Here is a 14104-nt window from a genome sequence, read left to right as displayed (position 1 = left end):
CCCGTACCTGTGGCACGGATTCTGCGACGCCGTTTGGACGGCGAGTCTGCGCCGCTCCTGCACGGCGACATGGCGCAGCGCAGCCTCCTCCAGCCCGCTCTCCTGGCATGTGTCGAATACGGCCTGTGATTTCGAGTGCGCCGTGCATGGCTGTCGTTTCACACCTCGAACGGGATAAACTCTGCTCTAAATTTGTCGACGCCGTCCACTGTTCGGCCCTGAGCAGGAAACGCTCGACGGACCCATGGCGGCCACCGTGGCTGTCACTGCTCCGTCGTGTGCCAAACTCGTCCTAGTTCGTCAGCCGAGCCGCCGATTGGCTTCGAGCACGGGTTCGATCTGGAACGAGTGGGACGCAGGAGCCGAAACCGTCACCGTCCGAACCTTGGCCCGTCGTCTCCCTGCTTCCTCCGTCCTTCTTCCCATCGTGGCCGTCACTGCCGCGGCGGATGAGCCACGGCGGGAGCCTGCCGTCCTGCGGGCAACGGCACGGCCGTCTATCGCATCGCCACCGGGGACCCGTCGGACAAGAGGCACCCGACGGAGGCGCGCCTCTCCCCCGCCGTCATCATCCGGCCGAGCTTTTCCGATCGGATTTTCCCTATGCCGCCATCCATCGCCATCGGCTTGCACGACGAGGCTGCGAATGTCGTCGACGCACTGCTCGAGATGGCCGCCGTACACGACCTCGGATTTCGGTCTCCCTGCTATGCCTTTGCGCAGCGTCGGGCAGCTAAGTCGTGGAGCGGCCGGGACGTCGCCGGTCTTGTGTGGTTTGCTATCGTGCGTCACGGCGAACAAACATTTGTGCTTTTGTCCTCGAATCGTGGCTCAGGCAAGTCGGATTCGGCATGACCATCTTTGTCGATGCATCCCTCGTTCGGCTGGTCAACGTCCGTCTCGATTGCTAGGAAGCCAAGTCAGGATACGGCCGGGCCATCAGGAGCATGAACACGTGCCAGAGCGAGTCGAGGCCATGCCTGTGATGTAGTCTCGCCGCGGAAAAGCAGCGTCGACGACCGCCGAAGAGCCAGGAGTGGAGAGGAGGAGCTTCTCCCCTGCAGGGGACGGGATGCCACTTTAGATGCTGTGTTGTATTGCTTGCACTGCGGTGCTACCTGCACCTAAACAAAGCTGCCAGCACTGCGGTACGTGCACAGTACTGTACGGCGAAGTACGTGCAAGCAAAGCACGTGCGAGAAAGCACTTGCACAGTCCATGAGACGGTCACATGACAGCCAACGGGACGTGCATTGCACTCGCAAGCAGTACCTGTACGCAGCAATTCCTCGTAGGTGCGCAGAGCAAGACTCACCAAGCGCCTTGATCCTCGGCCCCATGTGGCCCGTGATCCATCATCACGACGCTCGCCAGGGAGCTTTGTTCGCGACGAGGCCTCGGTGGCCGCCGACTCGTGATTCAATCCCTCCATTCGGCATCGGTTGGAGCCGCATGTCCTGACTTGTCGTGGTGCCACGAGAGCGGCCCAATGGCCGACAAGCTGCGGCATCGGCCGATCCGTCGCCGCCATCGTCCACCGCCGGCACCCTTCCGAGGACATGAAGCGACAGTCCTGCACCTTCTAGTCGAGGTCGTGCTCCCAGACTCCGCCTGCATCCCGTCTGCCATTCCTCCTCTCGGAAGCGTCGACACCCTCGACGGCAAAGCTCATGATGACGGCCACCGACCCCGCGGCTTCTAGCTTGACCACACGAGCCGCGGCTCCGACCAGCAGGGCGTGCTAAAGTTTGCTCGTCGCCTCGTTGAACGGATGGGTCGCCTGCCGCACGTCACCGTCGCAGTCACCGTCGATAACTTTGACGGATGGCGACGGCGGCTTCGTGAGGAGCAACGCCGACGCGAATCGGCAGAAGAAGGCGCCAGGCCCCTTGGCAACCTGTCAAAGCCTGTCATTCGCCCCATCTTGCCGTTGAGGCAATAGCAGCTGGCCCATCGTCAACCAAGCACGGCGAGATGGCCAAGCCGGCCGGCCGAATTTTCCCTTGGTGAGTGCTCGCCCACGGCAATGTTGCACAACGTCGAGTGAGGATCGGGTGGTGATGTATTTTGCATGCCGGTGTTTCCATCACCATGGCTGGCAGCGATGCCGGTTTTGCCTTTGAGCCATGCTGATGGCCTCGCAGTATTCTTGTTTCATTATATAGTCGCACCATCCTCAACGGCGAAGCAGTGCCAAGAACCTGAAACGTGAGGGAAGGTGCACTTGATGTCTGCGTGGTCGTGCCTTTCAATTGTAGGGTAGGATGTCGTCACGTGATGGTCACGCCTTCAACACAACCAGCAATCCTCGGTCGCTGCAGCCGCAAGACGGGCACGCCGAATGAGTCTGCCAGATGCCATCGCCGCCGACCCTTTCCTTTTGTTCTCCCTTGTTGATGGCCATGGGCGGCCATTCTACAGCCACCGCGAGGCCCATTCTCGGCGGCGGCGGAAACAACAGGAATGGCTCCGCCAAGGGAGGCCCAGTCGGGAGAGTGCGAATCGGTCAAGATACGGATGATCCCCTCCCCCCACAAGGAATCATGCCCATGGTACAAGAAACTGGTGAGCAGGGGAGCAGGAAAACTTGTCAATTTCCATTTGCTCGCCCAAAATGGCCTCTACGACACACCGTCCCTTCAGCCGCTGCGTCTCGGCTTCGGATCCGCTGGTCAAGTCTCGGCCTCGGACTCGCGTCAGTGTTGCATGCTGAATCGGTAGCTTGCTCGGATGGCCAAACCAATGCCGTGGCACTCATAGCCATGACGTCATGTGGTCAATGGCGATGCGAAACGCGAGCGGAATGTGAACGTGGACGAAGCAGCTGCTCGACGGACGCCCTCGAGCTCGAGGCACGTCGTGCACGTGCACCAACCTACGAGGCCCATCGATGACAAGACGCCGTGCTTGCCAAGCTTTGGCCTACCCGGAGGCCATCATACCGGCGGCCGGACGGGCGTTTGACAGCTGAGCTGTGCCGTTTCACGAAATGTCGAATGGGTCGGGGAGAAAAACGGAACAAGGGTTGTCGGTCGATGCTCCGGCCAGCCTTGATTTCACCCACTTCTCGATGCTCCGACCCTCCCGACACGAGATCAAGCCCGCCTCGGCCCGAACGTTTGTCGTCGTCCGCCTCAGACACGAGATACTCGACTGATTGTCAAGCGACGTGACCCACCCCCCCTCGGAAGGCACTGGTCAGCAGACAGCAACATGCATCGTCTACATGCCATTGCAAGTGCAGCATGCGGGCAAGTACGACGAAGGCATGACGCAGCACGCCCATCGTGGTCGGAGCCGATGAAAAAAGGGTCGTTTTGTTCCAGAACGCCTTGTGGACTCGATTTCCCATCCGCAGCGGCAACCAAGGCTACGTTGCTTCTAAAATTAGGGACAAGAACGGCAGGCTTCCTTGGGCCCACCATGACGCTCACAAAGCCGCGACAGGCCGGAGAGCCATCGTAGGCACATACATGTCAATACGTGCACGGAGTGATACAATCAAGCAGCTGTAAGCGATGACACTACGCATGAGCATGCCATCCAAACTCGGTATTCGTTCACAAATATTAGTAGCTGGACGAAGCCGTTACGAGGATACATGTACACGTGCCGTCTGCCGTCACAACCACCATTCCACCACTCCATCACCACCACCACGACTTGCAACTACAACCATGTATTATAGTACACATACCCTTTGTCGCAAGTGTGCGGTATGCAACTACTTACATGTGCGAGTTCAATGCATGTACGAATTCTGGTACTTGGGTGTACTTGCTGGCCGCTCACGCCGGGCGAGCCCCCGCCGACTCACCGTCGTTCCGTGACCTTTGGCAAACGCTGCTGCAGCCGATGGTCCGCAGCGGGGGTCTTGCGTCCCGCCACACTAATGGCACGGCTGGAACCATGGCTGGAAGCATGTCCGGAAGCCCGTGGTTGGCTGCTGCCAGAGACGCATCAATACGAGATGGAGATGGTACGTGAACCTGATACGAGCTTGGGGGCCAAATCTTGCTCGCCGTGGTCCCTACGGTTCTACTCAACCATTCCGCATCACGAGAGGGCGGCGCAGGTCGACCGGTGCGATACGACCAATTGCATGCACGCAAGCGCACACGTACGCATACGCACTCGGAGGGATGCTCGTCATCGAGCCGTTACAGTCCAGTCACCCAGGAGCGCGCCGGTCCGAGATGCAACCTATCCTATGCCCTCCAGGTGTACTCGCACATGGACTCTACGCCTCACCGCAAGCCCAAGTGCATGCGCGTGTTCGAAATGGCCCTTTTTGACTCTTTGACTCATGAATCGGGTCGGCCAAGGGTCAACGAGGAAGAAAATTGCTACTATTTACAGCATTGCCCATGTCTCGTGATGGAGGCATCCCCCAGAATAGGTATCGTACCATGCGGCACGGGGTGCTTTGCTTGGGTAGGCCAGCACTGGACACTGCGAGCAAGTACTTGCTCGTCCAGCACCTGCTGCGGGCGTGTCTCCATGAAAGCACTCGGCATGTGTGGCCGGATTTCATTACGTGGACGCATCTTTGCTCGCATATCCGGATGGCCACGGAGGGGGCCATGGCCGGCTCAGCCGAGGACGATGCGGGTCTTTTGCAGTGTTTCCCTGCTCGCGAGTACACCACTTACAAAGTCGAATCCATCAGGGTGGCCGTCGATCGGCCGTGCCGGTCCGGACTCGGAAAGGAAAGGCTGGCTCCCATGGTCGATATCGAGCGGGAGGTGATGTCACGGAGGCGGCACTCGGGGAGCAACGCCGAACGCTCTACGTCGATGGAGACATGACGCACTGCACAGCCTCCTACTCATGCAAAGGGAATGCCCATGCTTGCTCGCGAGCAGGTGGCGGTGAACGAAGTGGTATAAAGTGCCGTCATGATCCTGCTCTCAAACGACTTTTCTCCTCCTCATTCAGTAGACAGAGAGACGGACGACAACAAGACTAGACTCGCACACCCTTTACACGCTCGCTCAACTCGCTCGTTCATTCACGCTCAACTTTACGCACGCACACTTTCACACCAGCATCATGCAGCTCACCCAGACTCTCGTTGCCACCCTCATGGCCGCCTCGACGGCCTTTGCCGCGCCGACAGGCCAAGGCGAGGTCATGGCCAGGGCCGCCAACGGCGCGCAGTGGACCATCCGCGACCTCAGGCGCGTCTGCGCCCAGGACGACTCGTCCTGCACGTGGACCTTTGGCATAGACGCCCGGGACGGCACCGCCACGACGGGTTGCAAGTACGTCGTCGCGGCCGCCCACGCCTCGCGCGCCAACGGAGGTCCCGCCACATGCGGCGACTACACCATCACCTCCGGCTGGAGTGGCCAGTTTGGCGAGGGCAACGGCTTCACGACCTTTTCCGTCATCAACAAGAAGAAGCAGATTGCCTGGCCAGCGTACACGGACAAGAGCGTCCAGACCGGCGGCGTCGTCAAGCCGGACCTGAGCTTCGACGTCAAGGTTCTTGGCTAGAAGGGTGCCAGATGATGCTGGAAAACGAGGGCGGCATGCGTGAATGCGACGGTGGAATACCACCCACTCATGCTCATTTGCTTGCTTACGGCACCTTGACTCGAAGATGGACAGGAAGCGACGGAAGGCGATGGAGGAAGCCGGTGGCATGTGTACATATCACGACGGAATGCTACGTCATATCATGACGGAATAATACTTCATATCATGACGAAATAACACGTCCATCCTTACATACTAGTTTGCTCGGTTACGGCATGCGCCGTGCACGCATCTGCTTGGCCGCAGCACCTTGACTCGAACATGTACATCAAGTGATGGAGGACGAGAGAGGAAGATGGCGGCATGCGTGAATACGATGATGGAATCGTGCATCCATTGATGCTCCTCAAACATGCGTAGGAAGCGGTAGAGGACGATGGATGAAGGCGATAGCATGCGTGAAGACGACGATGGGACAATCCGTCCATGTATGCTCCACCGCTTGGCCACGACGACACCTTGACACAAAACGTGCACAGGAAGTGGCGGCTGGTGCTCGTCGATGCGCATTGGTAGTCGGTGCAAGTTCATGAGAACCTGGCTGCGTACCGCACGGCGCAAGCACGGCGGTACGCTTGGCGACCCTCTGCGCCGGGGGCCGTTTCGCACGACCGACACCTGGCGATGGCCGTGCCGGTGCCGCGAGACGGGACGAGGGCACCGGGGCGGCATGGCCGAGGACGGGCTCGGAAGCGAGATGGACCCGCTCGTGCTTGTCCGAGGACCGCGGCGAGGCGAACGGCGCCGGACCGGAGGCGGCACGGCCACTGTCGATGCATGTCCCGACACCGTGCGGGCAGGTGCCTGTTCCGCGTTCATCGCTTGGACTGTCTTGTGCGTGCAACTGGGGTTCGTGAGTAGTCGGGTGGGCAGGACGATGGACGTCATCGACAAGCAAGTACTCCTCATTAAATGCTTGCCGTGCCAACTTGTCGTAGTTATTATTGCTGGTATTGTTGTATTGCATTAAAATACCCTTCTCGGAATTACATGGATTCGTGCAAGGTATGAAGATATGTGGGTGCAAGTAGGCGTCTATCTCGCCAAAAGTCACTTTCCTAACGGCCAAGGCGGGCAAGATACTTGACGGCGATAAAGACATACCATTTCCACTCACCGTGGACCGCCCGCTCCAGGTCGTGTCGCGCGCAAGCACGGGACTCATGCAGATGCTTCGGTGGACGTGGGCAGTCATTTCACGAGCGATGCCAGCACGGTAGCTGCACGCACGAAGACGGTGCTTGATGATGTTAGATGATCAACACTCACTCGATGTAGGCCCCAAGGCATATGGCGAGGACGGGCAGGACGAGTCCCCGGATGGTACACTTGCTCCAACGGACTTGCACCAGACCTGGGCGCGTGGCTAGTTAGTGTTCATGTACCTGTATGTGTATGTACTTGTTTGGATGCCTACTTGTGCGCGAACAAGTATTAACTGATTACTTGCACCTAAGTACATTATTCGGCACTGCACACTTGTATGCAAGTAGTTGCACAAGTCCTGTACGGAGTAGTACGGGTACAACTACTGTAGTACAATACCTACACTTGTACTTGAGCTCAACAGACTGGTGCGCAACGAGGTAGTAGTTTATTACAGAGTACATGCGCAGTGCACATGCTTGTACTCGTTCGGCACAGCACAATTACACCTACAGTACAGTATGCGTGCGATGTACGGAGTACAAATGCGAGTACACATGTACATGTGCTTGTACAGTACATGCGATGCACACTCGCATCGTAATTATTTTGTGTCTTTTATTTTGTGTCTTTGCACTTGGCAGCATCGCCAAGCCAGCCAAGGTTTGATGGTGTGCGATAGCTCTGCTCGTCCGTGCCAACGAGGAGTACTTGTACATTGGTGCGAGGCACTGTTGCCACCTGCACAGTACGAGCACCGCCACGGCACCGCTGCTTGACCGTACTTGAGCGTGTGCTGTATGCGGCAGCGTCCTCGAGGGGCTCATTTCGCCGCCCAGGGGAGCTGCAGCAAAATCGGCTCCCTCCAACGTTGTTTTGGCTTCTCCGACTCCTGATTATCCGCCCCCTGCATGGTTGAAGATTGAATGCCGAGTATTCCTCGGTACTGTACGGAGTACGGAGTACTTGTACGGTGCCCGTCGAAAGCAAGCGTAACAGTACATGTACTTGTACAGTACACGTAAGTACGAGGTAAGTACGGACAACTGCGCCTAAGTACTGTAGGTGTAAGTACGGAGTACTGTGCTGTGCATGTACCAAAGGTCTATTTTAGTTGTGCTGTAATTAACACTGTGCAAGCTGGTACTAGAGTTGGTACGACCCCTGGAACGACCAATGGTGCCCATGTACCGGTACCGGACCGTGCTGTGCGTTGGCATGCATGCGCATGTACAGGTACATACGCATGGACAGTTCCGAACCGTGCTCCTGTCTCATCTCCCGACGGGTATTATTTGTTACGTCGAGTATGCATGTATATTAGGTTCAGTGGTAACGCACATGCCCATGTACAGTACAAGCACTTGTACAGTACAAGTACACCTACTTCGTAGAGGCGGTGCAAGTACGGAGTACCTGTGACCAACAAGGCATCCCTACTTGCTTTCCGGGCTTGGTTGTACTGTACTGTACTGTACACCTAATACGTCCACATGTACGGAGTACGGAGTACTTACAGTACGGAGAACAGTATTGTACACCTAATAATTACTGTTCACTTGGTGGATACATGTGCTCCGTACGGTGCACAGCCACACGAACGGTAGCTGCAGGGAGTGACGGGTGTTGTTGTTCCGTCCCCAAGTGCGTAGCAGCAGCGTACACGCATGCGCCGGTGCGGTGCTTGTGTGTGTGTTTGAACGGTGCTCTACTCCATACTCCAAACTACTACCCGTCGACTTGCCTGCATGTTCGTACCTACCTAGTACGCAACGTCCACTCGTGCCCGCACCCGCTCGCCACCTGCTGGCGCAGCAGGTGCACTGCCGGCGTAGGGGTTTGAGATGATGCACAGTGCCAGCATCCGCGCACTGTAGGTGGACAAGCCAAGTGCTCCGTACTCCGTACTGGTGTCGTACTTGGATTGCGCCGACGCCGTGCTCTGTACTCGGTACTTGCGTCAACAACATGTACAGGTACGCCGAACAGGGTGCTTCCACGCCGCGGCGCCGAGCTTCGTGCGCCGGGCCTCATGTACAGCTACATGCGTACGCGTCGCTGGCGATGGCCAAGAAAGCCCCCATGCCTCACGCGGCCGTCCGATGGGCGCCTCGATGGACGCTGTGGCGTCGCGTGGCGCCCCCCTACCTCCTGTTCCGGAAAGGCTGTTTATTCAACCTTATAGTTTACCTTAATTGCCTCGTTTTTCCTGTCTCGCCCATCGGAATGCCTTGCCGCTTTGTTCGGCAGCATCTCGTCGCCGCGAGGTCCCGAGGCGAAGCTCGACCTGCTGTCGGCTCGTCGACGGCCCCGACGAGCTCGAGCAGGCATGTGCCGAGCCGTGAGCGACGAGCGTCCGTCGGCGAGCTTCGACCTCCCGCCGGCGGCATCTGGCCATCCGCGCATCGACGCCTTGCCCGTCGCGGCCTAGCAGCCGTTTGGTCGTTTGGTGGACCGACCGGTGTGAATACGTGCGACTTGACGAGGAGGCCAAGTGCGGCGAGGAGGCGAACGAGCAGCAGGTGTGCAGTATCAGCCTCTGCGCCGAAGACGAATCCTCGGACCACCTACTTACAGTACGTAGGTACTTGCAGGTGCACAGGCACTTGAGTACCGTAAATGTTGTTGCGTGCATGTACTGCGTGATAATGCATGGTACGGCGCAAGGTACAAGTACACCTACAGCACTCGTCGTCAGCACAAGCATGTACAAGTACCTGTACGCGAAAGGAATATCCAGGTACGGGTACGTAACGAGTATCGGTACATGTGCGACGAGGTAGCCGCGTGCGCGGGTACATGGTTGGCCCGCGATGATCATTCGCCGCACGGTAATAATATAATAGTACGGACAAGTACTTAAGTATACGAGCACAACCAGGTCCTGTTTCCCGCACTCTGCGCTCCATCCGTCCATGTGAACCTTGTTTGCCAAGCCGCTGCTGCCCTCGAGTCGCTACACAGCCCCAGCGCCCAGCGCCCAGCGTCTTGGCTCTCTCCCCTACTCATCGCCTGCCCCCCCCCCCATTCCCCCTGTCCGCCGCCGTTGGAATCAGTTGCCAGCTGGAGCAACGGTGTTGTCTTGTTGCGTGCTTGGCCTCCCCCCTGGCCATCCTGTTGTCGCGCTGCTCGCCGAGCATGTCCTCGACACTGCACGCGTAGTAGTTGACGCCGCAAGGGCTCGGTGCACTTGTTACTTTGTCCACCGTGTGCGTTGTACAGGTACACGGCTGCCTGCTATTTGCCGTACCTGCAATACCGTACCTGCTACCAGACCTGCTGCCGTACCTGCTACCAGACCTGCTACCGGACTGCTAATACCGGTCCTGCTACCGGACCGGCAAGTACACCTACTTACAGTACAACTACACTGGTTTGCACTCGCTAGTGTACTAGTACTTGGGCACTTTAGCACCAACTATAGCACAAATGAACTCGTTCGTGCTCGTAAAATAGGAGCGCAACCCCACCACCCTCAAGCGCCGACCCCTGCTGGCTGTGCCGCTTCATTTCAACTTCCTCTCCGCCCAATCTCGACTTCCTCCTCCACCCCAAGCTCTTCCAACTCGACCCCGTCTGCTGTTTCTGCACCTCGACTTCCTTTGCTCGTTCGCATCGCTCCGCCTTGCACCGCGCCGCACCGGCCGGTCATTTCGCGAACCCGTCGCCTGCTCCTGCTCTCCGTCGGCCCATCCATCCACCCGTCCACCCATCCACCCCCGTCCACCGATCGTTCACCCATCCATCCTCCATCCGCCCCAGCAGCCGTCGCCTGCTCTGTCGCTCGTTTTCTCGTCGACGCACCGAGCCGACACAAACGGACAAGGCGGTGACAAGTGCAAATCGAGAAAAAAATCGACGGCCCCGCCCCGCCCCGACACGCCTGCCGTCGCTCCTCGTCCTCCCGCCGACCGTCGCTCGCCCGCCGACCGTCGAGACGGCATCGCTCGCCCGTCCCGGAGAGGCGCGGGACTCAAACGGTACAACCCCTCCGCAGGGCATCCCGCCTCGTCATCCGTCGTGCCATAATAATGGCCCTCTCCTCTCGGACGCGGCTCGCCCTGGCCGCGGGCCTGCTGCTCGGCCTCGTCGATGGGCAACAGTACAAGATTGACACGGTCGGTACGTCTCGTCCGCTCGCCGCTCGAACCCCCCTTTCGCCCGTCGACCCGCTGACCTCCCCTGGCTGCAGACAACATCAAGACGTCGGCCAGCACGCTCGCCTACGACCTCATGCTCTTCTACCCCGGCAACAAGACCGGCGGCATCCCCGGCACCCTCCCCGGACCGCCTCCCGCCGGGCCCTACTACTGGTGGGAGGGCGGCGCCATGATGGGCACCTACATCGACTACTGGCACTGGACCGGCGACTCGAGCTACAACAAGGTCGTCATGCAGGGCATGCTGCACCAGGTCGGCGAAAACGAAAACTACATGCCCGCCAACCACACGGCCTCGCTCGGCAACGACGACCAGGGCTTCTGGGGCATGTCGGCCATGCTCGCCGCCGAGAACAAGTTCCCGAACCCGCCCGACGACAAGCCGCAGTGGCTGGCCCTGGCCCAGGCCGTCTGGAACACCATGGTCGACCCGAGCCGGCACGACACGACCTGCAACGGCGGCATGCGCTGGCAGATTCCCTTTTCCAACGCCGGCTACGGCTACAAGAACAGTGCGTCCTCCCCCATCCTCTCCTCCGTGCCCGTGCCCGCTTGTGCGTGCGCTCCCGCAAGGACCCTGAGCTGACGAGCCGCGGCGCAGCCATCGCCAACGGCTGCTTCTTCAACATCGGCGCCCGCCTCGCCCGCTACACGGGCAACAAGACGTACGCCGAGCATGCCGAGAAGACGTGGGACTGGCTCTGGGGCGTCAACTACATCAACCACGACAACTACTACGTCTACGACGGCGCCCACGTCGACATGAACTGCTCCGACGTCAACAAGGCCACCTTTTCCTACAACGCGGCCATTATGCTGCAGGGAGCCGCCTTTCTGTACAACTTTGTGCGTCCGAATGCCCCTCCCTCTCGCCTGCCCTCGCCTCCTGTGCCTCCCATGCCTCCCCTCGCTTCCCGTGCCTCCCAGCCCCTCCGCCCGACCCCCGCGAGCGACGCTTGCTGACGACGACGTGCTTAGACCAACGGCGACGAAAAGTGGAAGACGCGCGTCGACAAGCTCACCGAGGGCCTTCTCAACAACTTCTTCCCCAAGGGCATCGCCTACGAAGTTCCCTGCGAGGGCCGCCAGGGCGCCTGCACGCCCGACATGCTGTCCTTCAAGGGCTACGTCCACCGCTGGCTCGCCGTCGTCACCCAGGTGGCGCCCTACACGCGGGACAAGATCATGCCCATCCTGCAAAAGTCGACGCAGGCCGCCGTCCAGCAGTGCACCGGCGGCGCCACCGGCCGCGTCTGCGGCTTCTACTGGAGCGGCGGCAAGTTTGTCGACCCCTCGGTCGACAAGACGACGGGCGCCGGCGAGGCCATGAACGTCCTCGCCGCCGTCTCGAGCCTGCTCATCGACTCGGCCCGCCCGCCCGTCACCAACTCGACCGGCGGCATCTCCAAGGGCAACGTCAACGCCGGCGGCGGCCCCGACAACGGCGAGAAGCCGCCGAAGCCCATCACGGCCGCCGATAGGGCCGGCGCCGGCATCGTCACCTTTGTCCTCCTCGGCTTCTCTCTCAGCACCTTCGTATGGATGAGCTTCTTCGACTGAACGGCGGGCTGGATCTTGGGCGCTCTCGGCGGGCCGTGGGCGTTTTTCTGCTCCTCCCCGCATTTCTTCCCCCGTCGCCCTCCTCCGGATGCATTTGGATACGTTGGGAACGAGCCGGATCGGCTTCGGCGTCGGCTGGGACGGCCTCGGCAACATGGTGGCATTCAAGGTCAAAATGTGTAATCACGGATCTCGCCGTGTCGCGCGAAAGCGCGCTGCGACGACTCGAGCCTCGACGCTGCGGGCCGGCGACGGGAGGTGGCCGAGCGCGAGCTCCCCGCATCGCCGCGCGCTCGCTTCGCATGTGCGCTCGGTCGGGTTGGAGCAGCAATGGAAGTAGCTATTTTTCGACGTCGCGTCGCAGATGAGAATGAAAAAACAAAATGGCAGCGACCAGATTTACCTCGAGATGGCAAGCGGCCGAGAGTGACGAGAGGGATGGCAAGCCGGCGGCGGGCCTCTGCCCAGCGCGGCTGCCCATGCTATTCTCGCACCCCCTCGAGAGTCCTCGGCATTCGGACGCGGTCCATTTCCGATGCACGAAAGCAGTCCTCGCAATGCCTAGCCGCGTTCACCGTGGACGAAGGGACCAGGCCTCGGTGACCATCCGGCAGGAGAGCCCACGACGCCTCCTGGTCTTTCGGCGCGCCGCCGCCGTCTCTCGACGGGGCGCGGCATCGCAATCTGTCGGGGAAAGCCGGGCTTGGCGTTGCCGTGTTCCCCGTCGACGTTCCTCCCGCCCATCTTGGCCGTTTGATTCGGAGCATGGACCCCTCCGGCCGCCGTTTGCCATGCTGCTTGCGAATCGGCTCCCATATAGACCGAGCAACCTTTGCTCAGAGCCATGGTAGTCGGGGCACACGGCCAACCAACCAGCCGCACGGGGCGCGTGTCGCCCGGCAGCAAGGCTGGTGACGGCCGTCGAAACGCGTACGCCGCCATCCATCCAGACGCCGTGCCCGCTCGGCCCCGCATCGGGATCAGGTGCTCGTAGCCTGCTCCGTGTTCTCGCAGACACGTATGCGGCCGCTCGGTGGTTCGGACGTCCGTTTGGCGATGACGGGCAAGACGAGTTGTCGGGGCGAACCCTCCCTCCATGCCAGCTTGGCGGCACCTCTCGGTCGGTTCGAAACGGTTACCGGGCGTGTGTGGTGATGAGAGATTCGCAGGAAGCGGGAAGAGATGGGCTGCTTTCGATTCGAGTCTGTTGGCCGTTGCCAACTTGGCTGTGGTCCCGAGCCTGGACTTGTGCGTGAGGATGGACAAGCAAAGCAACTATATATTCCAGTGCAGGCAAACTAGCACTAGCAACCAGATTATTCACACATTCTAGTCACGCGCAACCGTGTACTCGATGCCTTGACCTGCCCGTCTCCAGGTGCTTCATGGCAGAGTTGCGTTGCCTTTGTTCGTCAAACATGCGAGGTCCGAGTACGGAGTGCCTGGCCGGTACATGGTACATACTAATACCGCAGTATGGGGTTGTGAAATCCGTCGTGTACATCCTGGCGCCGTCACAATGCGATCACGCACCCCCTGCCAAAGGTACGGCGGCAGTGTTGGCTCCTTGGGCGCGGAAATCCAGGCAGCAGGTAGAAACGCTTGCAGGCAGCAAGTAGAAATACAGGCGGGAACTGGAAATACAGGCAGTAACTGGAAATACAGGCAGTAACTGAATACTGGTGTACAGGCAGGAA

General features: G+C 59.7%; 3 protein-coding genes across 3 annotated transcripts; 2 read left to right on the top strand and 1 right to left on the bottom strand.

Annotated features, from left to right (window-relative positions):
• Nucleotides 1-5052: 5052 nt before the first annotated feature.
• DCS_04368 (uncharacterized protein) lies at nt 5053-5499 on the top strand (the record flags this gene model as incomplete). Its single annotated transcript, XM_040801678.1, has 1 exon — nt 5053-5499. The coding sequence occupies one exon, from the start codon at nt 5053-5055 to the stop codon at nt 5497-5499; it is 447 nt and encodes a 148-aa protein (XP_040656711.1).
• Nucleotides 5500-5887: 388 nt separating this feature from the next.
• DCS_04367 (uncharacterized protein) lies at nt 5888-6736 on the bottom strand (the record flags this gene model as incomplete). Its single annotated transcript, XM_040801677.1, has 1 exon — nt 5888-6736. One exon carries the CDS (start codon nt 6734-6736, stop codon nt 5888-5890), a length of 849 nt encoding a protein of 282 aa, XP_040656710.1.
• Nucleotides 6737-10718: 3982 nt separating this feature from the next.
• DCS_04366 (putative DFG5 protein) lies at nt 10719-12407 on the top strand (the record flags this gene model as incomplete). The annotated part of the gene is made up of 4 exons (XM_040801676.1): nt 10719-10809; nt 10880-11401; nt 11449-11693; nt 11826-12407. The coding sequence occupies 4 exons, from the start codon at nt 10719-10721 to the stop codon at nt 12405-12407; spliced, it is 1440 nt and encodes a 479-aa protein (XP_040656709.1).
• Between the last annotated feature and the right edge of the window lie 1697 nt (nt 12408-14104).

This window comes from Drechmeria coniospora, chromosome 02 (genome assembly GCF_001625195.1).
Source record: "Drechmeria coniospora strain ARSEF 6962 chromosome 02, whole genome shotgun sequence".
NCBI classification, from domain to species: domain Eukaryota; kingdom Fungi; phylum Ascomycota; class Sordariomycetes; order Hypocreales; family Ophiocordycipitaceae; genus Drechmeria; species Drechmeria coniospora.
Note: the sequence above shows the minus strand (reverse complement) of the source record. Positions and strands in the feature narration are given on the sequence as shown.